At 41.6% G+C, this 24,812-nt stretch overlaps 1 protein-coding gene across 1 annotated transcript in view; it reads left to right on the forward strand.

Moving 5' to 3' along the window:
* Positions 1-24,812, forward strand: part of Ush2a (usherin) — a 689,504-nt gene that overhangs the window by 116,996 nt on the left and 547,696 nt on the right. The window contains 2 exon segments of the mRNA XM_031338301.1: positions 2,187-2,382; positions 6,112-6,753. Coding sequence (XP_031194161.1) covers positions 2,187-2,382; positions 6,112-6,753 — 838 coding nt within the window.

Genomic DNA, 24,812 nt, shown 5'->3' on the forward strand with positions numbered 1-24,812 from the left:
CACAAAAGAACAAACACGGTATGCACTCTCTGATAAGTGGTTATTAGCGTCCTCAGCTCTTGAATGGCTGAAGGGGGAAGATCCTGAGTCTGTGATGAACATGGACAATCTAACAAGACCCTGATTCAAAATATATATACATGGAGGCCTCTCTGTCTCCGAGGACAGGGAGAGGGGAAGTGGGGGAGAGGTTGTGAGGGTTGGGACTGGGAGGGGGAGCTGTGATCAGGATATAAAGTGAATAGATTAATTCATTAAAACATTCAAATGGGGATTGAGATTAGAAACTATTTTGAGTAATTGAAACTATCAACCAAACGTATCAGAATGTTGGAATGCTGACCTGGGAGAACTCAATGGGGTATCCATGGCCCACAGTGCCTTCTGGAAGGACTTTCAAAGGGAGAGCTCACATCTCCTAAAACTGGGAAGGATAAGACCCAAGCCAGGCTTATGAAGGTTGTCTCAAGTTCAAGGCAGATTTTGTGAGCAGGTATTATTTCTCTTTTGTAAAATAGATTTAAAAGTGTTCAAGGCCAAGCTGTGATTCAGGCGAGATCAAAACTGATCCAGATAGTGTTTCAAGCCTTGAAGAACAGGGGAATGAACCTGGCCAGAACTATGAGGATACATGTTGTTGTTGTTATCTGTGGTACAATTTTATCTGCATTTCTTTCTTCCCAGTATTTGGAATCTCAACACTAGTAGAGCATATGATTGCAGATATTTTTTGTCAGACATTTTCATGATTGTAGATGTTAAAATACTTTCCTCTCGCCAGGCAATGGTGGCACACGCCTTTAATCCCAGCACTTGGGAGGCAGAGGATTTCTGAGTTCGAGGCCAGTCTGGTCTACAGAGTGAGTTCCAGGACAGTCAGAGCTATACAGAGAAACCCTTTCTCGAAAAACAAAAACAAAAACAACAAAAAAAAAAACAAACAAAACAAACTTTCCTCTCATCCTATTTGACAGGGACATAGATATGTGAAATAAAGTGGGATCTGCCATGTTATGTATGAGAACTGCTAGACGTTGCTGCTTAGGTCTGGAAAGGCAGCGCAGGACTTAAGAATACTCACTACTCTTTCAGAGTACCCAAGTTCAGTTCCCAGTACCTATATTGGATAACTCACGGCTTCCTATAACTCTAGAAGCAGGGAAATCGATGGTTCCTGCCTCTGGGAATCTACACTCCGATGCACATATCAATATACATAAACACAAATGTATATGTAATTAAAAACAAAATAAATCTTAAGACATTCAAACTTCTGAATTTATAGTTTATCTCAGAACTGGATCTAACTGTCTGGCTGAACCTCAATGACCTCCTACAGTTGTCTATGCAGTTGGGTGACCCAGGTGGCCCTCAGATGTCTGGAGACTGGCAAGCAGCCCGTCACCCCTTTATTTTTCACAACTTAGTTATTTACACAACAGTTGTCTTGTTTGATCCTGAAATAAATGATTCCAATAAGACCTCATTTCTCAGACAAGGAAAGATGAGGCAAAAATTATCCTTTGAAATCTGTATTCCGAAAGCCCGTCCTTGGATATCGGAACCCACATGTAACTAACAATTACCTTAGCTGTCTATGATGCACTTCCTGTGAAATGATGCCACACATAAGTGAGGAAACACTGAAGTATTCCTCAAAGAGGATGCACATCAAGATCGGACTTCAGTGTTCTGCTGTTATCTGCAAAGGGCTTTGATAACGGTCACACTTAACGGGCCTGTCTCATCATTGGGAGACTTGTTTCTTAATTTAAACACTTACATGCTCAAAACAGATTTGGACCAACTAGATAGTAAATGGAAGGGGTGAAGCAGAAAGCTGGGGTTGTGAAGATTAAATTAGCTGCTGTCTCTTTTCTATTTTCAGGACTTACATGTCTATATTCTGATTTCTTTATATAGTGCTTAAATGCTTAATTCCCCGTTTCCCCCTTTAGTCATATACGACTGACTTCCATGGGTCTATTTTCATTCACTTCTAAATTTTCACCCTGCCGAAGCTTGCCGTGTTTTCTGCCATGAGGGGCACAACCTGACCACCTTCTTGTCTGTTTAACATTTCAAGAATTTTTTTTTTCTCCTTCCTTCCCTGTCTTGTATCTAATGAGCAAATTATCTAAAAATAGATATGTTCATCATTCTACAAAATGTTGTATCTCCTGCAGGTTGGAGGCCAATGTGATTGTAAGAGACATGTGTCTGGCAGACAGTGCCTTCAGTGCCAGGATGGATTCTATGACCTGCAGGCGCTGGATCCTGACGGCTGCCGTCCCTGTAACTGTAATCCCTCTGGGACTGTGGATGGAGACATTACCTGTCACCAAAATTCAGGCCAGTGCTCGTGCAAAGCGAATGTTATTGGTATGTATCATACACAAGTTTACAGTCACATCTCTATTCCCATCTGTGGGGAAAGCCTCTATTTGATTTCTTAACTGAAGGGTAGAACGATTTTCTTGCTCAAGGCTGGGAAACACAGTTCAGATGAAATTAACTGTCTAAAAAAAATGACTAAATTAATAATTCCATCAAGCTATAGTTTGAAGCTTAGTTTAATCAACCCTTTAGAAGTTCCCTCAGCCAGTAGATGCTTTAGGTACAAGAACACGACTAATAAGTCATAGAAAAATATAATTTGCCTGCTACATAGATGTTTCTTTTAGAAAATTAGCACTTTTTCAAAATGTTTTACACTTAATAAGTTCTAAGCAAATCATTTTCCTGCTAGTTTTAATAGACCAAAATAAATGGATTTTTTTCCAAGACATTCTGTGCTAAAGGGTACTTTGTGATAAATCTTTCCATTTTTTTCTATTATATTTCTTTGAACTGTCCCTATGAAATGCAAAGCAAGCCAACATAATTCCACACATCATGTTTATTGCTAGAGTTACTTATAAAGGGTCACATAATTTTAATTTTGTAATTCTGTACCAAGCTGATTATAATAAACAGCGGGCTTCAGTGTTATTTATCATTTTTTTATACAAGACATGCTTTTTTTGTTTGTTACTCCCACAGGTATTTTTCAGAAATTAGATTTGATTATAGCAATTTATTACATCCAGCACTTTTGAGGGGAACCACCGCCACATAAGGACAAAATTTATCAAGTGCCCAAAATGCACCACATACATAATGCACTTTGAAATTTTGATGTATGAGAATATTATGAGGGGAAAGTTTGCTGATGAAGTGCACCCTGTGTTCTAACTGAGCATGTCCTGGCTCCTGTGTGAGGTGTACCCGGTGTTCTAACTGTGCATGCCCTGGCTCCTGATGAAGTGCATCCCCAGTGTTCTAATCATGCATGCCCTGGCTCCTGTGTGAAATTTAAAAAAAAAAAAAAATTCTATTGTCACCTAAGACACCAAGTCCTGTGTGGTTTTACTGAGACTGACCTTAAATTCAGAATAATAAAAATGTCTACCAGTGATATGTACACCACACATGAGCACACACACACACACACACACACACACACACACACACACATGCATACATATGCATATATATGTATTTACATGTAATTCTGAATAAAGTATTTTTGTGTGATGTAACCCAATCTGTTTTGTTGATGCATACATATACAAAACTCCACATCTCTAGTATTTCTGGTATACAAACATTTTAATTAATTAAAAAATGATGGAGAGGTCTGATGGCATTACCCAGAGGCCCTCTGGTTTAAGGAAAGATTACATAAAAGTGGACACTGTTAGTCCCGCCTTTATTTATGGCAAGTGCTAATTTATAAAAACAAAATCTAGCTGACTTGTGGAGGGCAGCTCGACTGTGTAAGTGCGAGGGGTGACATGCAGAACACCTTCCATATGGCTTTCTTTGTTCACAGGTATGAGACATGTTTTAAATTCAGGGTATGGAAACACAAGTTAACCCATGCCTTTGTACATAATGGAGTAGCAGCTTCTCCATTTCTGTGACATGCGTCCTGTGGTAGTTTGATCCTACAGCTTGGACAGGAAAGAAATTTTAATTACTTATAATTCATCAAAATCTTCACCATTTACTATCACCATTTACTCATGCTACAAACAGTGTTCTGCAGGAAAATCTAAATATGTATTTTGTGAAGATTAAATCCTCCATTTAACAATACTGTAAATGGTGATTTCCAGAGCAAATCTCCACGAGTGAAATACTTTTAATAAAATCGTGCACTTGACGTGAATATATATTTTCCTAATAGGATTAGCCACCGTCCTTGCTGAAGATTACCTCGTTAATAGGAAGGAACAAACCCCCTGAAAATACACGAGTGTGTTGTGTGCATTTCAGAAGGCAAACTGTTTGAGTTAACAAAACTGTTAAATCTTACTAATGATTCTATCACCAGTAAAATACATTACCACCAATAATTTTATTAAAGTAGGTCATTCATCTAGAATAAAAAGGGAAGACTGTGAGTTAAATGCCAAGTGCGCTAACTCGCCTGCACTTGTTAGCTCCGAGTGTGATGCCCTGTAGGCCTCTGCGAGTATCGTTAGGAATAGATTACCTGTCAGGAATATGTATGGCATATTCAAATAAGCGCTGTGCATATTTTTAAAACTGATCTGATATGAATCCATGTAGACCGATTTTAATAGTTCAAAATGAGTCATAATTCTTGTTAACAATACAGTTATTTTTAAAATTTGCAGCAATCGAGGTCCTTTTTTATTTTCCTTATTGAAATTAAATGATATGCCTTAGGTGAGCCATTCATCATTGTTAAAGAACTTGCCTTCCACTGGAGTTTGAATGAATTTTTGTCCATATACATACATATTATGCATTTCCTTCCAGCTTAGGGCTACTTTTCTCCATATCCAGTGCCTGAGTGTGTATTTGACTCTTGTCTTAGGACTAATTTTTTATTACAATTATACAATTATAGTTTGAAATAGATGTCTCAGTTGACTCGATGCAATGAGGGCAGGTATTTACATTCACGGATATACGAAGTGTGCGGTGCAGAGGATGGACTGTACACCTAAACACCACGCTGTTGCATTCCTTCAAATCCCTTTCCATGGCTGCGTCCTTTTTTTTTTTTTTTTTGAGACTAACCTGAGTTGTCAGAGGTTTAAGTTTCGGTGACAAAACATTCTTCTCCATTTGTGAAATGCATGTACGTGCTCCTCTGAGAAGGAATTACATAAGGCACTGCATTCACACTTGAACAGGTGTGTTTGGATCACATGGTTTGACAAGCACTGAGATTGCTTTATGAGCCAAGGCAAGCATAATTTATATTAATTGAAAATGATAAAATATAGGACCCTACAAAGGATTAAAATAAAAATTACTCTGGATAAGTTATATTTATGTGAATTATTTAATTTTTAACAGCTGAATGTAAATGTGCCTATTGCTTTCACAAAGGCAGTTATCAGACCAATGTTTTATTTTCGCTTCTCTCCCGGCTTTTAAAGGTATAATAAACAAATACAAATTTGGTGTATTTACAGGATACAACATGGCACTTTGGCATGTGGACAATTCATGAAATGATTGCTTGAGGCTAATTGGTATAGCTGCTGTCTACATATTAACATATCTGCAGTAAAGAATATTATGATTTATCCTTTTACCAGTTTTTGTGTGTATACTTTAAAACAGTTTACCACTGAGATTCTAGCCACCACGATAGAGAATTGAATTCCGGATCCTGTTTATTCTCTCTAGCTGGTATTTTGTATTCTGCTTACTCCTAGAAAAATCTTATTAGCTCTCTTCAGGCAATTTTGATTGTTACAAAAGTTACTTGAGTCGTCATGTGCATTTTTTTATTCTTCCAAAATAGCCCTGATGTTTGTGAAAGTGGCTAAAAGTCCCCATGCATGCAACAGGAGTAATGCGTGTATTCTGCATTCTATGTTTCATTGATTAGCAATTAAATTCTACAAAGTACCCTGCTTACCACTCAGATATTAGAGCTAAATCACAATTGTTGTAGCATTTTGCATATATGGCCATCCTGGAGTGGTCCTCTCTGTAGTTCAGATCTGTGTTCAATGTTTCATCTTCAGCCCTCTTCAATGATAATATCTATCCTTCCCCCTTACCAATGTGTTTTGTTTCCAGGACTTAGATGTGATCGCTGCAATTTCGGATTTAAATTCCTCCGGAGTTTTAATGGTGATGGATGTGAGCCCTGCCGATGTAACCGCCATGGCTCAGTGAACCAACTCTGTGATCCATTTTCTGGGCAGTGTGTATGCAAGAAGGAAGCTAAAGGACTTAAGTGTGACGCTTGCAGAGAAAACTTTTATGGATTGCCCTGGAGTGCTTGTGAGGTCTGTGACTGCAGCAAGGCTGGCTCTCAGGCTGGGACTGTATGCAATGCTGAGACAGGGCAGTGCATTTGTAAGCCCAACGTTGGAGGAAGACAATGTAGTCAGTGTAAAGAAGGGTACTTCAGCCTACATCAGAATGATTCCCACCTCTGTCTGCCTTGTAACTGTGAGAAGACGGGAACCATCAATGGATCTCTACAATGTGATGAGTCAACCGGGCAGTGTCCTTGCAAATTAGGGGTAGCTGGTCTGCGTTGCCACCAGTGCAAGCCTCACAGGTTCAATTTAACAAGGGGCAATCCTCAAGGGTGTCAGGTGTGTGAGTGTGACACCTTGGGGACATCACCTGGAAGCATGTGTGACCCCATCAGTGGCCAGTGCCCATGTCTACCTCATCGACAAGGAAGAAGGTGTGAGCGGTGTCGGCCAGGTAAGAACGGCTTCTCGTCAGTTCAGTGACTGCAGGGAACGCCTCTGTTTCTTGTTGAAGCTTATAAAGAATGTAGGTTCAACGCCATTGCTGCAAACCATCCAAACTGAGCTACGTGACCTGCTTGAGACTGTCTTGTCTGTGCATTTGCTGTGAGTGGGTAAGGGGGGGCACTTTAGAGAAACCAAACATACTTCCTGTTAGAGGCATGCTATAATTCTTTACCTTCAAATGAGTGTGTTTTTTAATCAGTTAAAAGATATGTAACTGAGAAAGGGGATTGTTATTTTGTTTCCTAAAGAAGAAAAATTTGACCTAATCATCTGTACAGCATCAAATATCTAGATGATGGATCAAAGGTATACACTCACTGATAAGTGGATACTAGCCCAAAAGCTCCAAATAACCAGGATACAATTCATAGTCCACATGAAGCTCAGTAAGAAGGAAGACCAAAGTGTGGATGTTTTGGTCCTTCTTAGAAGGAGAACAAAATACTCACAGGAGCAAATATGGAGATAAAGTGTAGAGCAGAGACTAAGGAAAGGCTACCCAGAGACTATCCCACCTAGGGATCCATCCCATATACAGTTACCAAACCCAGACATTATTGTGGATGCCAAGAAGTGTATGCTGAAAGGAACCTGATATGGCTGTCTCCTGAGAGGCCTTGCCAGAACCTACAAATACAGAGGTGGATGTTAGCAGCCAACCATTGGACTGAGCGCGGGGGTCCCTAATAGAGGAGTTAGAGAAAGGACTGAAGGAGTTGAAGGGGCTTGCAACCCCATAGGAAGAATAACAATATCAACAACCAACCCCCCCAGAACTCCCAGGGACTAAGCCATCAACAAAGGAGTACACATGGCTCAAGCTCAATATGTAGCAGAGGATGGCCTTGTCATGCATCAGTGGAAGGGGAGATCCTTGATCCTATGAAGGCTTGATAGATGCCCCAGTGTAGGGGAATCGAGGACGGGGAGGTGGGAGTGTGTGGGTGGGTAGAGGAACACCCTCCTAGAAGCAGGGGGAGGGAGGATGTGATAGGGCGTTTCTGGGGAGGAGGGAAACCAGGAAAGGGGATAACATTTGAAATGTAAATAAAGAAAATATCCAATAGAAAAATGTCTAAGTGAGGTGGCTGGTGAGAATATTATTAAAGAAAGGGATGTACATTCTGGCACCATAAGGAAACATCTAGGATTAATTGTAAATGCCATCATGTAATTAAATAGATGGCTGTCTGATCTCACTGTATAGAAGCCTACCTTTTCAATTGTTTGCTGGTGGGAGTAAAGACCTTTGCTTTTAAAAGTATTTTTAATTAAAGTATTACTTTATAATGAGCTGATCTTTTTTGTTTGTTTGTTTTTTATTAGATATTTTTTTATTTACATGTAAATTTCTCCTTTCCCAGTTTCCCCTCCAAACAAACAAACAAACAAACAAAACAACAAGAACAAACCCCTGTTGCCTCCCCCCTCCCCATGCCTGCCACCCCACCCTCTCCTACTTCTTGGCCCTGGCATTCCCCTACACTGGGGCACAGAACCTTCACAGGGCCGAGGTCCTCTCCTCCTATTGATGATCGAATTTGCAATCCTCTACTATACACGTGCTGCCAGAACAATCAGACCCACCATGTGCAGTCCTTGCTTGGTGGTTGAGAGCCTGGGAGCTCTGAGGATGCTAGTTAGTTCATATTGTTGTTCCTCCTAAGGGGCTGCAAACCCTTCAGCTCCATAGATCCTTTCTCTAACTCCTTCACTGGGGACTCTGTACTCAGTTCAATGGATGGCTGTGAGCCTCTACTTCTGTATTAGTCAGGTACTGTCAGAGCCTCTCAGGAGATAGCAGCTATATTTAGGCTGGCTTGTCCTTCCTTCAGTCTCTGCTCCATAGTTAATCTCTGCAACTCCTTCCGTGGGTATTTAGTTCCCCCTTTTAAGAAGGAATGAAATTTTGGTCTTCCTTCTTCTTGAGTTTCTTGTGGTTTGTGGGTTCTTCTTCCTGTATTCCAAACTTCTGGGCTAATAAGCACTTATCAGAAAGTGCATACCATGTGTGTTCTTTTGTGATTGGGTTACCTCACTCAGGATGATATTCTCCAGATCCATCCATTTCCTTAAGAATTTCATAAATTTATTGTTTTTAATAGCTGAGTAGTACTCCATTGTGTAGATGTACCACAATTTCTGTATCCATGCCTCTGTTGAGGGACATCTGGGTTGTTTCCAGGTTTTGGCTATTATAAATAAGGCTGCTATGAACATGGTGGAGCATGTGTCCTTATTACATGTTGTAGCATCTTTTGGGTATATGCCCAGGAGTGGTATAGCTAGGTCCTCTGGTAGAACTATGTCCAATTTCCAGAGGAACTGCCAAACTGATTTCCAGAGTGGTTGTACCAGTTTGCAACCCCACCAGCAATGAAGTAATATTCCTCTTTCTCCACAACCTTTCTAGCATCTGCTGTCCCCTGAGTCTTTTATCCTAGCCAATCTGACTGGTGTGAGGTGGAATCTCAGAGTTGTTTTGATTTGCATTTCCCTGATGACTAAGGATGTTGAGCATTTCTTTAGGTGCTTCTCAGCCATTCAGTGTTCATCAATTGAGAAGTCTTTGTTTAGTTCTGTACCCCATTTTTAATAGGGTTATTTGGTTCTCTGGAGTCTAACTTCTTGAGTTCTTTGTATACATGAGACAGGGTTTCTCTGTATAGCCCTAGCTATCCTGGAACTCACTCTGTAGACCAGGCTGGCCTTGAACTCAGAAATCTGCCTGTCTCTGCCTCCCAAGTGCTGGGATTAAAGGCATGCACCAACAGTGCCCAGCTCAAGCTGATTATATTTTAAGCAGAGCTGAAGCTATATTGATTTAGGAAAATCACAGGAGTTGGTTCTTCTCTGGAGTCTATGACACTGTAGCCATGAGTCCTCGGCTAGGTTTACAGTAACAGGCAGAAATTGTCTCCTACTGAGCTGGCCTTAAGTCACTGCTGGTTACTCTCAATATATAAGTGTCCTTATTTCACCACTGGGGATATCTTACCAGCAGAGAGAGATCCTGAATTCAAGAGGGTCTTGGAGACAGCATGAAATGGAAGAAGACGGGAGGGGGGTATGTATGATGCAAATATAGGTTCCTTCTCCTGTGGGAGAAAAACAAGATGGATAAAGCCGCTTAATTTGTGATCACATGAACTTGAAAGCCAGACAAAAAAAGCAAATATAAAAATTACAAGAACGAAGCTAAGATCAGGGACTGCCAGGAGCTGAGCCTCGTGGAAAAGAAGTGACTGGAAAGAGACACCAGGAGAGGTTCAGAGAAGTTAGCACTGTTAAAATCGGATTGTGAGTAGCTACACAACCACAAGCTTTCAAAATCCATTGATACATATAACGGAATATGAGAAACTAGGCTGCAGTAAAACTGAGTAAAAAGAAACTCTGCCATCACCCCCAGGTTATAACATTCACATTCTCTTTTCCTCCCCCCAACCAAAGAGGCTTCCCTGCTCCCCTCTTCCCTCTCTGTGGATATTTGGCCACCATGTGTTCCTGATGATGCCTATGATTCTATACTCAGTTATGAGGATGGACTTTTACACCTGCCTTTTGCAGTTCCATTGGTGGGAGGGAATTCTCCTTTGCTTTGTTTTGACAGGATGTGTGTACCCCTGAGCTAATTCCGCCTGGCCAGAGCTGTCAGGACATCTCAAGTGATCAGCGTATGCGTCCAGGAATCTGTTTTAACTTGGTGTAAGAAGTGAGTGTCCCCAGGAAGGAAGAGCATTGTGGAGAGCCAGGCCAACAGGCTGAACAAGGCCACTGCTTCTGTCTTTCCCCGTGAGCAATCTCGCACGTTTGCTGTCTGTTGAGGTTTTGCTCTTGTGAACTGATTTTGTGTTCTTTCTTTAAAAAACATTTTCCTCTAAAAAGTTGTCTGATTTTTCTGTGTACAGTCTCCTGAATGGTGAATAAAACTGGATTCTGCGTCCTTGTTTTTCAATGGTAAAGGGATTCCAACAAGTCCAGTGATATATATTTTGGCTAATTATCTTCTGGTAAAATTGAATGTTTCATTCTGGCTGAATTGTGCATACACTGTGCATGTCACCTATTTTAAACAACTTTTCCAACTTTGGATAAAACTCAAACTCTTCTCCTTTCGATGAAGGTCTGATACATCATCCAGATATCTGGATGCTCTTAACAACCTTGACTGTGGTCTTCTGAGTGTTCTGTGTGTTGTGTCAATGCAGACCTAGAGAAAAAAGAAGCCACAGCTAAACAGATGAAAGAACAGGCTTTTCTTTTTCTGTGCTCCATCTCTGGTTTTAACATGCTTCTTCCCATCTTGCTCCTAACCAGGGTGACCCATTGTTTCCATTCTTCAGCTGTTTGACTTCACGGTGTCTCTGCAGTGGAGTACTCCCAAAGCGCTGACGCTTTCTAACTCAAGCACGCTTTTGAGGCAACTCAGCCACTCTGGTTCGAGTTTTAGTGTAGGTGTATGTGGGGTAGGGGGCTGGAGGAGTAGCTCCAAAGATATTCCTGTCTCCATGTCCGTAGTACTGGAATTACAGATGCGTGCTACCATACTCAGTTTTTTAACTTGTGTTTTTCTGGACTGAACTCAGGTCTTCATCCTTGTGTGACATCTCCCCGGCTCCTAATTTCTGTATATCTTAGTGCTTTGGTTTATTCTTCGTGGTATTTCCATGGCCAGCCATTATAGGATACCTTTGCCATTATCCAGGCTACTTGTTACCAAGTATCAATTTATTTCTTTTAGAATTAGATTGAAGCAGAACTGTGTCTTCAGAATGTATAGGATTGGTTGGTTTCTTTAAATAAAAGTTCTCATTTAAAAGAATGCCTAGCTCCCCATTGTACATTTACTGAACCAGAAAGATTTTCTAGACACCAGTGTTTTAAAAGGTGTTTTCATTCAAATGTCTATAAATATGTAATCATAAGGCAAATTTGAAAATGTGCTAACATTTATTTCATGTGCTGGTTATTATTTGTGTCCATAAAGAAGTTCAAGTTTGCCAGGCGGTGGTGGCGCACGCCTTTAATCCCAGCACTTGGGAGGCAGAGGCAGGTGGATTTCTGAGTTCAAGGCCAGCCTGGTCTACAGAGCGAGTTCCAGGACAGCCAGAGCTACACGGAGAAACCCTGTCTCGAAAAAACCAAAAAAAAAAAAAAAAAAAAAAAAAAAAAAAAAAAAAAAAAAAAAAAAAAAAGAAGTTCAAGTTCAAAAAATCATGTACACTCTCATTCCAAACACCTTCTTTTATTACTTCTTTTTATGAAAGTTGTATGGATCTATGTGAGAGGAGTGTCTTAGTTGGGGCTTCTATTCCTGCACAAACATCATGACCAAGAAGCAAGTTGGGGAGGAAAAGGTTTTTTCAGATTACACTTCCCACATTGCTGTTCATCACCAAAGGAGGTCAGGACTGGAACTCAAGCAGGTCAGGAAGCAGGAGCTGATGCAGAGGCCATGGAGAGATGTTCCTTACTGGCTTGCTTCCCCTGGCTTGCTCAGCCTGCTTTCTTATAGAACCCAAGACTTCCAGCCTAGGGATGGCACCACCCACAAGGGGCCCTTTCCCTCTTGATCACTAATAGAGAAAATGCCCCACAGCTGGGTCTCATGGAGGCATTTCCTCACCTGAAGCTCCTTTCTCTGTGATAACTCCAGCTTGTATCAAGTTGACACAAAACCAGCCAGTACAAGGAGGAAGCTTTCCTATGTGTATATATACCACACTTTTTTTTTTTTTTTTAGCTTAGCCATCAGCTGATCGTAAAGAGAATGAGATTGTGTCACTTAAGACAATTTGCGTAGAACTGAAGGTCAGGAGTTAAGTGAAATAAGCCAGGCTCAGAATGGCAGGTACTGTGTGAGCTCACCCTTATGCGGCACATTGATAAGTTGGGATCATATAGGGTGAGGCACAGGTAACAGATATAGGGATGTGTAGGAAGATGGAAAAGATTGGTAACTAGATTCTAAGAAGTTTGGCATACTGCGGAGAAGTGTATTAAATACACAATAATCTGAATATTTCTAAAGGACTGGGCAGAAAAGAGCCTTTGTTTTTAAATTTTTAATTAATATTTTAATTAATTCTTTGAAAATGTCATGCAATATTTTGCTCATATTCGCCCCATTTTCTCCCCTTAATCCCTCTTGTTTCCACTCACAAGTCCCTACTCTCCTAGGGACATCCTGTCTCTCTTGTTTTAATTTGTGTTGTCTATATCTTTCTGGGTGTGGAGTCATCCATTCTCACATGGCTGACCTACAGGAGCCACAGCCTTAGAGATGATTGATGTGCCTTCCTCAGAAAGCTACCAGCTGTCCATAGATCCTCAGTTAATGGTAAGGGCTCTTGAACTGCTTCTCATGCCATGCTAGATGATAACTGTCTTGGTCTTGTACAGGTCTCGTACAGGCAACCACAACTGCTACGAACTCATTAATATAGTAGTCCTGTCATGTCCATAAAACACACACACACACATACACACACACACATGTTTAGTTGATCATATATATATATATATATATATATGTATATATATATGTATTTATACATATATATATAACATATAACATATATATGTATTTATACATATATATATGTTATGTATCAGTTTTTTAAAAGATAGAATTAAATTTAAATCAGAACTTGATGCAAAAATGGATTAGGTGTAGGTAGCATTAAATTGAGAATGTTTGTGTTGTTAAGAATGTCAACCTCTTGGCTGGAAAGATTACTTAGTGGTGCAGAGCCCTTGTAGTTCCTGCAGAGGACCCAGGTTCAATTCTCAGAACCCACAAGGTGGCTCACAACCATCCATAACTCCAGTTTCAAGGGATAAAATACCCTCATCTGGCCTCTATGGCCACAAATGTGTTTGTGGTGCATAGACATACAACGTATCCATACATATACTATTAATCAATAAATTAAATTCATATTGTGATCATTTAGTGGAAAAGGTAGTAGATAGATAGAGGATGTGATTAGGAGATACTGTTCTTGTAGCCACTGACTTGTTAGTGGCCACCAGCAGCTTCAGCAATCGACAGCTCTGAACTTCTTCCAGCATCTATTTCTGCTCAGTGGTAGGCAGTGCTATTTCTAAGTATGTAAGTGGTGCCCACTGCTGCTTCCTTCCACTCTGAATCCCTTGGTCAAGACTCTTTTCATGTCCACAGAGAGCTAACTATAAGAGAGACCTCCAAAGGGAATCTGTGTACAGACCTGAGCTTGTATTAAACACATGAGAGCCCCTGTTATGAAAATGGAAATGATATTAAATTGATACAAATAATTAGCAAAAAACAAACTTGGGAGTAGTCCCTCTGCTAACTCTTGAGGGAAATCCCTCCAGCAACAACGAGCTTGCCACTTTTTACATGGCTGTAATTATTAGTGAAATTTGAAATAATAACCCACAGATGCTAAAGGCCGGTGAGGCACTGAGGGGGTGATACCTGAACAGAATCTCTTGTCAGGTTTTGGGGTTTTTCCCCATATGTTTCCTAGTGCTCTGATTATAATCTCACATCTGTCTCACTCACACACTTCCTAGCACGAGGTCTCCTCCCTGGGCATCTGGAGATACTGACCCTGGATTATAAACTCTGGAATGGAATTGCAGTACTCCACCAAGCAGTTCAGTTACTCAGACTGATAAATCCTCCCTCTACTGAGAAGCCTTCTGATCGTGGATACTGTAGATGTCTTACACTAATCAAATAATATCGTATTTGCACCACTGCATCGAGCTTTCGTTGTGTGTCGGTTGACGGGGAAAGTGGTAGGAAGCTAAGCTACAAACGCACCCACAATGTCCACTTGACAGCAACGGTCTGCTGAGCTTCAGGGCTGCTCCAGTCTCTAGCCCTATATCTCACACTCTTCCTCAGGGGCACCAACTGCTCTTTATATTTAAAAGTCTCTGGATGGCAAACTGAGTAGGCATAAAGCTCACTGAGCGGGGATCTCGGTAGAAGCAGAAACTGCCTGGTTGCCTGGAGATGGAGTTTGTCACTATTTCTTAGTTTTTCTGTATTGTTTCCAGTTTTCCTTATTTAAGATTACAAGTGCTTGACCAGAAAACATCACAATCAGCTCCTCTGCTATTGATACAACTCTTGAGTATTTCTCAGGCTCTCCAACTAAGGAAACTCCTGACCAAGCATCCTCGATGCATAAGATATTAGGCTGTCTTTGTACACACGAAAGCTGAATTGGTTAGCCCTTGTCCCAAAGACACTGATGATGCACTAAGAAATTAAATAGGCACAGTGTAAACCAAGTATAGGAATGCTTTAAGGATGCGCACTATTTTCTCATCTTAGGCTGTAATACCCACTCTGCCCTCCTTGAAAGAGGATGGTAATTGTCCCCATCCTTTGGGAAGGATGTTTTGTGGCATCTCTATTTCAGTAAAGAGCAAAAAGGAGTTAGTTTCCTAAATGATAAGCAATCAGTATCATTTAAATTCCAAATAGAAGGCTTGGATGGGTTTTGAGGTTAGGGGTACCAGGGCAGAATCAAGGGAGAAGTAGAGTTGGGGTTCAGGGTAGGGGTACGAGGGATGGGTCGGGTCAAAAGAAAGATGGAGAGAGATTTTCCAGCAACTTCTCCCTTTTTAATTTATGTTTACCAAGATTCTCACTTGGCACACTTTATAAACCAAGGGCTTGTGACTTAAAGGAGCAAATCCTTCGGAAAGGCCTCTGCTTTAGCTCTACCATATCCAACTGCCCCATGGCTTTCAGCCCTTCTATACTTATTAAAATTTAATGTTTTAAATATTGTCCATTTATTGTTCCACATTGTTCTTCTACATTTTAATTACACTTGGGTGTGTGCAGGTCTGAGTGAGTGGGTGTTTCTAGGTCAGAGAACAACTTTGGGGAGGTAGTCCTCTCCTTCTCCCATGAGGGACGTGGAGATGGATTCAGGTCATCAGGCTTGGTAGTAAGTACCTTTGCCATCTGAGCCATCTTGTCATCCTGTTGACTGGTTTTGAATTGAGAGACGGTCTCTGGTCAGCCCAAGAGTACGTAGTACCCCATATCCATCCTAGCATTTCTTATCTGTGGCTTTGTCTCTGTGCAGGGGTGAGTGCTGTGACACTTTCGGTCTGCTTTTGAACTAGCAGACCGAAAAGGGCTCTTGAAGAAAAGAAAGAGTACTTGCATTTGCATCACCTTATAGACATTTTTTTGGATATTTTTAAGAACCAAACTCTGTGACCCAAGACATCGACCACTTTTTCTACTCCAAGGACTGACCATAGTCACTGTTTTCCCTTCAATATTGCAGATTGTAGGAGTTCAGGTGCTTGACCTTCTTCCTCTTCTGCTTTGGTCAGAATCTTCAGTCCTCTCCCCACAGCTGGATTCCACACCTCATCGTTGCAGCTGCCTCATGTCAGGTCCTGGGTTTTCATAAGTCTCTATCTGCTTGTCTTGGTTTATTTGTATACATGGCCCAACGTATGCTTTAGCAGCATCTAAAAAGGATACGAGAAACAAAGTCATGGCATTTTCTATTTCTGAAGTGGTCTTTATTGTTTGAGAATATCCAACTACAAAGAGGTGTGTAAAGTTTCACTTGTGCTTCAAACAGTTTTCACAAAACAGCATACCATTGGTTTAGCGGTCTTGCATTTTTTGCTTCCCTAGCTTTCTAAGATGTTCCTATTGTTTCTATCATTCCCATGTATCTTGTTTTCTGAAATTTCGGGCTGGTGTACTTTTTGTTTAGCAATTCTGCTGCTCAGTGAACCATTTTTTGTTTAGGAACGAGCACTCTTTTGTTCTATGGACCTCTTCTTGATAGATTCACCGCAACATGTAGAATGGTTTTGACCAGATAACTAACTGCATGCCAAGCCTGGCCAGGATGAGAAATAAAATTACCTGTCCCAGGTAGCCTTTCCATGAGCTCCCTGTTAGATGCCACACCCCACACTTGTTCTACCAACTCCTTTTCCTCTGGGTTTTCCTTCTGCAGCTAAAGCTTCCTGTCTTCTCCTAAAACGTGAGTCTAGCAGCCTCTTCCTGGAGGGAGGAATAAATCAACCCCGTATCGGACTGGAGAGATTTTATTTTGATGCTTTGAAGCCTACACTTTCCTTTCTGGGTTTATGTGAGTTTGATCAATATGCTTATTGTGGGACTCTCTACTGAAAATCCTTATTTTTTCCTCTTAGATGTCTGTTATTGACTGCTATCCCCTTTTAGAAAAAAAATAATTTTGTTTGGGGGAATTTTTAGAAGGGAAAGATTGTTCAATCTACCATGTTTAACTGACAGTGCTGCCCTGCATTTTCTGGGCTGTAATCTTGTCATGTCAAATCATTATAACCAGGCTTGACTCCTCTTTCTCCCAGAGCTCCCGACTCATCCATCACAATCAGTCCTGAGGGCTTTCCCTTGCAGTGTGACTCCATTTTGACCACTTCTTAGCACTCTCAGTCATTCCTCTCCAGCCTACGCGGCTTGTTCCTGTACTAGCCAAGCAAATTCCAAACTCTCTCGCTCTCAGCTTTATCCTTCTTCAAGGACTCCTAGCCATGTGTTTGCAGAGACAGGTACTCCCCCAAAGTCAGCGAAGTCTGATCAACCCACCCTCCACTGGCTTTCCGGCAGAGTGAAGCACAAAGTTAGGCAGGCTTTCCTGGCGCCACGGTCTGCAATCTCCAGAGGCGCCCTGACTATGTTAGTGTCTCCCCAGCCAACGACTCTTACCGTGGCTCTGCACAGTCAGACGGTGCTATCTCTCAGCCATATGGTTCAGAACCTTCATAAACGGCTATCCATAAATATTTATTGAATGAGCAATTATGTATAAAAATACCTCGGTTGCCTTTGCCTATTTTTAGGCGTGGGAACAGCAAAGACCTGTGGAGATGTCCTTGTTCCTCCAGATGATCACTTTCCAACTCTGGGAGGAGGAATGATAGCCTAAGTCGTGTGCATTTTGAAAACAAAACGAGATATAGTGTTCACACATGCACAGCCTAAGACTGGGGCAAAGTGTAATCAGGAGAACTGTTGGGTTTTGCCATCTTCTGACTCGAGATGATTTCCTCTTTGAACTTTATTTTCTGTCTTTCACCTCTTAAGATGACACTTACAAGGAAAACACAAGTGGCCATGATTGACAGCAGCAGTCTCTACTCTACCCTCCTTTTTTTGAGGACAGATGTGAGTCAAAGATCACATAACACAGGGCACCAATATACATAGGCACATGCAAGCAATAGGACCCAGAGAGAGAATCCCAGCCAACTTCTCTTCTGTGACTATAAATATAAGTTGGCCCCTGCTAGAGGGCTCCACATAGATTCTTGCCCCACTTTCTTAAAAAGCATCATTGAGGAAGGTTTGTGTAATGAAATCTCATGTATTATTAACCTAACCTTAGTACAGACATACAAGGAATGGGCTTAATTCAGCTGAAATTTATAGGCAATTTGTTAACACAGCAATGTGCACTGCAAGGCACGTTAGAGCCACATTGGTTTTAATACGCCATTCAATAACTTGAGCAGAGGTTAAAAATGCTGCTTAACCTCCATTAAGTATTTTTAAAATGCTTTAATTTAAAATTATTTGTAGTATGTGTATGAAGATGAACGTACACATACTCACAATAATAAATACAGCACTAAACATGTTTCCCCTGTTTTTTTTCTCTGGCTCTGGATGACCTCGTACCATTCAGCAGCTGTGCTTAATCAGAGGCCAGACCAAGAAAGGCAGAGAAGGATGTCAAGCCGTACTGGGCTAGTGACCCTCCCATGTCCTTGAGAACCAGAGGCAGATAGGGGGTTTTATTGAGGGCATTGCGGCTTTGAAATACAATAAAGCCTAATTTATAATGGAAACAGCTTCTCGTGACATGTCGAGTCCTAATAGAACAATGCTTCATGTTTTCCCCAGAATCGACTCTTGGCTTTTATTTTGTAAGTCACATAGACAATTAGGGAGCAAAACGAAGTATCTTGTTTCATTAGGAAACATATCCTCCCGGCTAAGTGATGGGCTCATAAACCAGAATTCCATGAAGACCCTGCCGATGGAACTGGAACCAGGTGGCTGGTGTTCTCTTCAAACTTAGAGCATGTGTTGGGGTAGAGAATCGAATCCCACCAGTGTCCTTGTGCTTAGGCGGGAAGCAAAAAGTTGGAGTTCATGGGTTTTCCCCAGTGAGCTTGAGTCTCATGACAAGCACCTCTCCCGTGACAAAGGGCTACCAACGGCCTTGGAGAACCTGGCCTACACACGTCGGAATATGTGGAAGGACGGGAGGGTTATTTTAACTTCCATTTAGAAGAATCTCATTTCTGTGGAGACTTCATAAAAACACTGCTGAGTGTCTCCTAAGTGCTCGGCTCTGCCTTTGGAGCTTTGCCATGGAGCCCCGTGTCGTATGCATATTTCTACGACGGAGGGTTCATTCTCTCCTCAGCAAGGAAGGTCAAAGGGAGTAGACTCTTACAGTAGAAGAGGCATCTAGACGTCCCCGAGAATCTGACCGTAGAAGATGGGCCTCAAACTCTGGGACTTTTTCTGGGGAAAAAAAAATGTCTTAAATATTCATTAAAAATCACTTGAGGCTGCTGTAAATCACATACAGTTGCAAATATCTGTAACGTCTCATCTTCAACTTCCCCTCAACACGCCATGATGCTGGCTTGTTGCTTCAGGCCCTGGGATATCTCGTTTGTTGTGGAAAATCCAAGTAATAGACATGACAAAAAAAAAAAATAGCACTGTCATGGGCTGCCTGAGTGAGTGAATGAAGGGCTGAGGAGCCGGCTTTAGAAATGGGGTTATCTCCATAAACTAGGCTGGAAGAATTTATAGATAGTCTCTATACCATAGAGAAGATACTTGGAAGTGTCAATTTAATAAATACTGAAATGCAGTAGAATGAAAACATAATATATAAAAGTTTGACTTGGGTCATGACAATGTGCAATGAGTGTATAATCATTTTAATCTCCCTGATTTTATCAGAGATTTCAGTATTTGATTTGGTTTTTTGTTTGACGCTTAGAAAGTACGCTATAACTGGGCATGATGGCCCATGCCTTTAATTCTAGCACTGAGAAGGCAGAGGTAGACATTCTTCCCTGTGAGTTCCAGGCTAGCCTGGTCTACATAGTAAGTGGCTGGTAACCTAGGGCTGCATAGTAAGAGGCTGTCTTTTAAAAACAAGGAAGAAGATGAATAGGAATCATGGTTCTAAGAGTCTTCCCACCGATACTCACAGCGATAGGAAAACTGAGCTTTTTGTAAAGCACACAAGTCCAGTAGAAAGCTTAGGGACATTGGAGTCCACCACGCCCTTTGTTCTAAAAGCAAGAGATTTGGGGCAGGGAGAACAGACATTTTCCATCTCTCATTTGATTTATCAGTTGATTTGTCCTAAGTCATACTTTTATTGTCCCGATACTTACACACCCCCTTCCACATTCCCTACAAGGCTGGACCACTCTGACCAGTGATGCTTGACTCACAAGTTCCTATTGATCCTATTTTCCTCTTATTGGGAAAAATACTTTCATGCTTTAAGGGATATTTATCCAACTGTTTACTCATCCTTTTCCAGCTATCCACCTATCCTTCCATCCAGATGTCTACCCATCCCTCCATCCACCTATTGAGCTATATATTCATTTCATTGCTGTATCCAGTATTCAGTTGGGACATCTATTTAACATAGTACCAGATACTAGGCCCTGGACTCCTTTAAGACATAAAATCGCAAACATACAAAGTCCTTGTGTTTTAAACAGGGAACACTGCTTTCTATAATCACGAGGAGCACGTAATATAGACGAGAATGAGAACGATGGGTTCTTCAAGGATGGAGGCATGGATAATTTAATAGAGAAAATCTGGGCTTTGCTTTAAGAGTATATAGGACTGGAGAGGTAACAGAGGTATTAACAGTTGCCAAAAGAGGGAATACATGCAGAGCATTTGCAGCATATCGAACTTAATAAGAGCACTAATTGTCCTAAATAATGCTGGGGTGAGAGGTGTGTTTGTACTGCCTGGAACGTTGGGTCAAAAGTATGGGAAATGCTGCCAGCGCTATTTTTATTAAAAACCACCCAAATGAAGAGAAGCATTGGAATCCTGATTTGAAAATCGCAGCCTTTGGCACTGCATCCAGACACCCTAATTATCCAGCCCTTCTCACCATAGATTCTTCCCACGAACATCCTGTCCATAGTTGAAGGTGCAGGGTACTGTCTCCTAATGGCCTATAATGAGTGCTGAGCCAAAGCGCTGCCCTCCTTTTCTGAACATGGCCCAGAGGTTAAGTTTGTTTTCTTTCTCCCATTTCGGGACCTTAGCAAAGCCTAGTTGTTCATGGTCCCCAGGAGGGATATTGCTAGGAAATGGCTCTCATTTATGCTCAGGACAGGTGCTGTGCTGCGCAAATAGCCCCAACAGGAGCCGATGCCCCCAGTCTCAGTAATAATGCACCACTCCAGGGGTTCTCTGGGGCTCTTTCATGTACAGCAGTGTTATGATATGATGGCCACTCTCTATGTGCTGGACACACCATTCTCTACCTGAGGTTCTCATTGTTCAGGGCCAGGAGTTAGCTGAGATACAAGAGCAAATAATAAGCTTTACCAGGGTGGTTTGTGCCAGAGAACTCTCGGCTCTACATAAAATGAAGTTAGTACATCGGCCTGATGGCTGTGTTTAAGAAGGCAGCAGAAAGACATTCATGAGGGAGAACAGTTTCAGAAAAAAAAAATCACTTTCCATGATACAGATGTGAAGATGCGGACCGTGAAGCCGAGCTAATGGAGTGAGATCAGAGATGTATTGAGTTGCAGAAGAAATTAAGGTCAGTTATAATTAAGCCACACTCAGGAGTGGAAGTTTAAGCAGAAGGGGAGGGAAAACCTTGTTTTCTATAGTTGGAAGCCATCAAAGGAGAGGTAATGGTCTAGAATTAGGCACATTCAGGTGATGCGGCAAGTAATCTGCGTGCAGGAAGTTGCCTTCGTCATCCTAATTGAACTGCTTAAAAATAGGACAACTAAAATACTGGTGGGATTAACCTTTCTAATCAAGTCCTGGGAAGAGGCACATTCGCTAGATCCTCCAGCGTGGGTGAGCCCTCAACCGTTATTCTCTCCAGGCTGACATCCACCGTGCCTGCTTCCTGCCTCTGTGGGTGCTTTGTGTTTTTCACGATTTCTTTGGTGGTTGTCCTCTGTTTTCGATTCTGATGTTTTCCTGTACAGTGTCTTGCTCTTCAAGACCTACCTAATCTTATATAGCAAGATGCAACCCCCCCATTCATATACACAGACACAGCTAGTAAATCGTTTCTTGTAAAAAAAAAAAAAAGATCCTTTTTTGTAGGTTGAGAATTCTCAATGGCTCAAAGCTATTGCAATAAGTCCAAATTAATTCTAAGGACCTATGCTAATGGGTCATTTATCCAAACTGGAGAGCTGCTAGGAGTTCACGATGTCACCCTTACGGATGTAAGGAGCTAGGTACCTTGCTCCGAAGAAAGGACACGTTCCTTCTCAGAGACCAAAGAGAAGCCTTAGGAGTTAGTGACTTGGATTGTATGACAAACCAGGTACTGGAAGAGGTATTAGCTGGTGTGGCTATAACCTAGTCCTGCAAGTGGATGCAAGGATAAACACAGAGAAAGAAAACATAGAATCTGGCTGTAAATTATCATGAAGATACGCTCGCTGAGCCTCCTGCCTGAGTATTCTAGGTCTTCCAACTTGATCCCATTCGCTCTTGAAGAACACAATTTTTACTGCTTTTGAAACTGTGTGAGAACATTGCCAGGACAGAGCAGACTGAAGTTCTGGGGCTCTAGGATGATGGCTTTTTTGTAACTGGATCCTCCCTGGTATGTGAGAGAGAGTGAGCAGTCATCCTCTGCATTTTCTGATACAGCAGACAACACAGACAGGGGTACTTTGTTTTCTGGCTTTCTCCTCCGTAAGACTAATGTAGCACCAAGCTCAATGATGGTGACATGACTACATTCCCATCTCCCATAAGTCTGCTTAGTAGGAGGTTTCTGGGGTCCTTCCCTCCTGTTGCCTTATTTAACTATTCCTGGTGGCATTTTGTATGTGCTTGAGTGTGTATCAAGTAGATATGTGCGTGCGGACATACACATGCATCTACACACAGTACACCCAGAACCCTTTATATTTCATTCAAATAGCTAAAGCCCTTGATTTTGTATTGTGGATATCCATCTTCTGGCTCCAGAAGACTTTAAAGAACTCCAGTGTGATTGTGAGTCCCACTTACCTTTCTTTACTTTTGACATAAGAGTAGGAGGTGGATTGTGGAATAAAACTAACATCTTTAAACAGAGTATGTGTGTATGTGTGGTACAGTATGTGTGGCATGTATACAGTATGTCTGTGTGTAGTGTGTGTGGTTCATGCACATGCACTTGTATTTCTACATGTGTGCATATATGTTTTGTGAGTGAAGTGCCCATAGAACTCACTGACTCCTTGAGTCCGATTTTTATTAGCTCATCAGTGTTTAGTGAAGGCCTACTATGGGTAGCGGAGAGAATGATGATTTATACAGATGGGGTTCTGACTCTGATGCAGGTGACAGGCTGATGAAAATTAGATTAATTGCATGTTTCTGGGGACTGGTGGGAATCAGCAGGATGCGGTGAAGCTAATAGAGGCATGCCTAAATTGGCCTAGAGAAATTTGTTCATGGAATTGAGGAGACCTGGCTTACAGAGCAGAAGAGATAGATTGAAACCACTGCCATGGACAGAGCAGCCACCTCTCCTCCCACCCCCAACCCCCAGAAAGGCATTCAAGGGTCATAAACAGAGACAAGAAAAAAACAACTCCATAGCCTTCTGGGTTGGGAAATGACTGTAGAGGGGCAGGGGTGGCGGGAGGGGTGGTTGATTACAAAGTGGGAAGCCATGGTAGCAATTTGGCTAATTTTTATATTTTTCTTGAAGGAAATAAGCCATACATAGAGAAAAGAGACCTTGAAAGTATCTTTTGAGAAAGATTGTTTAAACTCCACTGTGGATTGTAGATCAAGAGGAAATCAGGGCTGGGCAGTGGTGGTGTACACCTTTAATCCCAGCACTTGGGAGGCAGAGGCAAGGCAGATTTCTGAGTTCGAGGCCAACCTGGTCTACAGAGTGAGTTCCAGGACAGCCAGGGCTACACAGAGAAACCCTGTCTCGAAAAACCAAACCAAACCAAACCAAACCAAACCAAACCAAACTAAACCAAACCAAAAACAAAAAACAAAAACAAAAGAGGAGGTCAGGGCTTGCCAGTGGGTAAACATCAATGGCTTCTGGAGTTGGGAAGCCTGGGCTTGAAACTGGCTTGTGGTGAACAGTCTATCGTGGGGGCGGGGCTATTGTGAACCTTCTAAGCTTCTGTTCCCTACACAAAAGATGTGAGAACATCTAAGATTATTGCATGTGAACCTAAGTACTGGTTCCTGGTACACACCGTGAAAACCTAAATGGCAGCCTTCACAGGGAGGTGGGAAGGAACAGTGGGAGTGAAAAATCCTCTAGCGACACTGGCCATAGGTCTCGATGATTAACAAGGTATAGATCACACGTGAAGGAGACAGTTTTAAGGGTTGAGAATTTTAGCAATGTTCTGTATGATCAATTACATTTAAGTTTCAATTAATAACCGTTCAGTATGAGTAAACTGCATGTCTTTTTACTAGGAAAAAAAATTGTTAAATTGAATGCTAACTTGGAATCTTGTGTTTTATCTGACTTTCTTACCAAATGTCTCTCTGGTATATAAGATACACCACTTCCTATTTGGAAACTACTTGGAGCCGAATAGAAGGGGGCCAGGTTTTAGTTGAAGAACTTCAAATTGGCCTAAATTATTTTAAATTGTATATTCGTTTTAAATGTGAACGAATGTTTTGCCTGTGTGTATGTATGTACATCACACAGGTGCCTCGTGTCTAGTGAG

The sequence above is a fragment of the Mastomys coucha genome, unplaced genomic scaffold (genome assembly GCF_008632895.1).
Source record: "Mastomys coucha isolate ucsf_1 unplaced genomic scaffold, UCSF_Mcou_1 pScaffold1, whole genome shotgun sequence".
Lineage (NCBI taxonomy): Eukaryota > Metazoa > Chordata > Mammalia > Rodentia > Muridae > Mastomys > Mastomys coucha.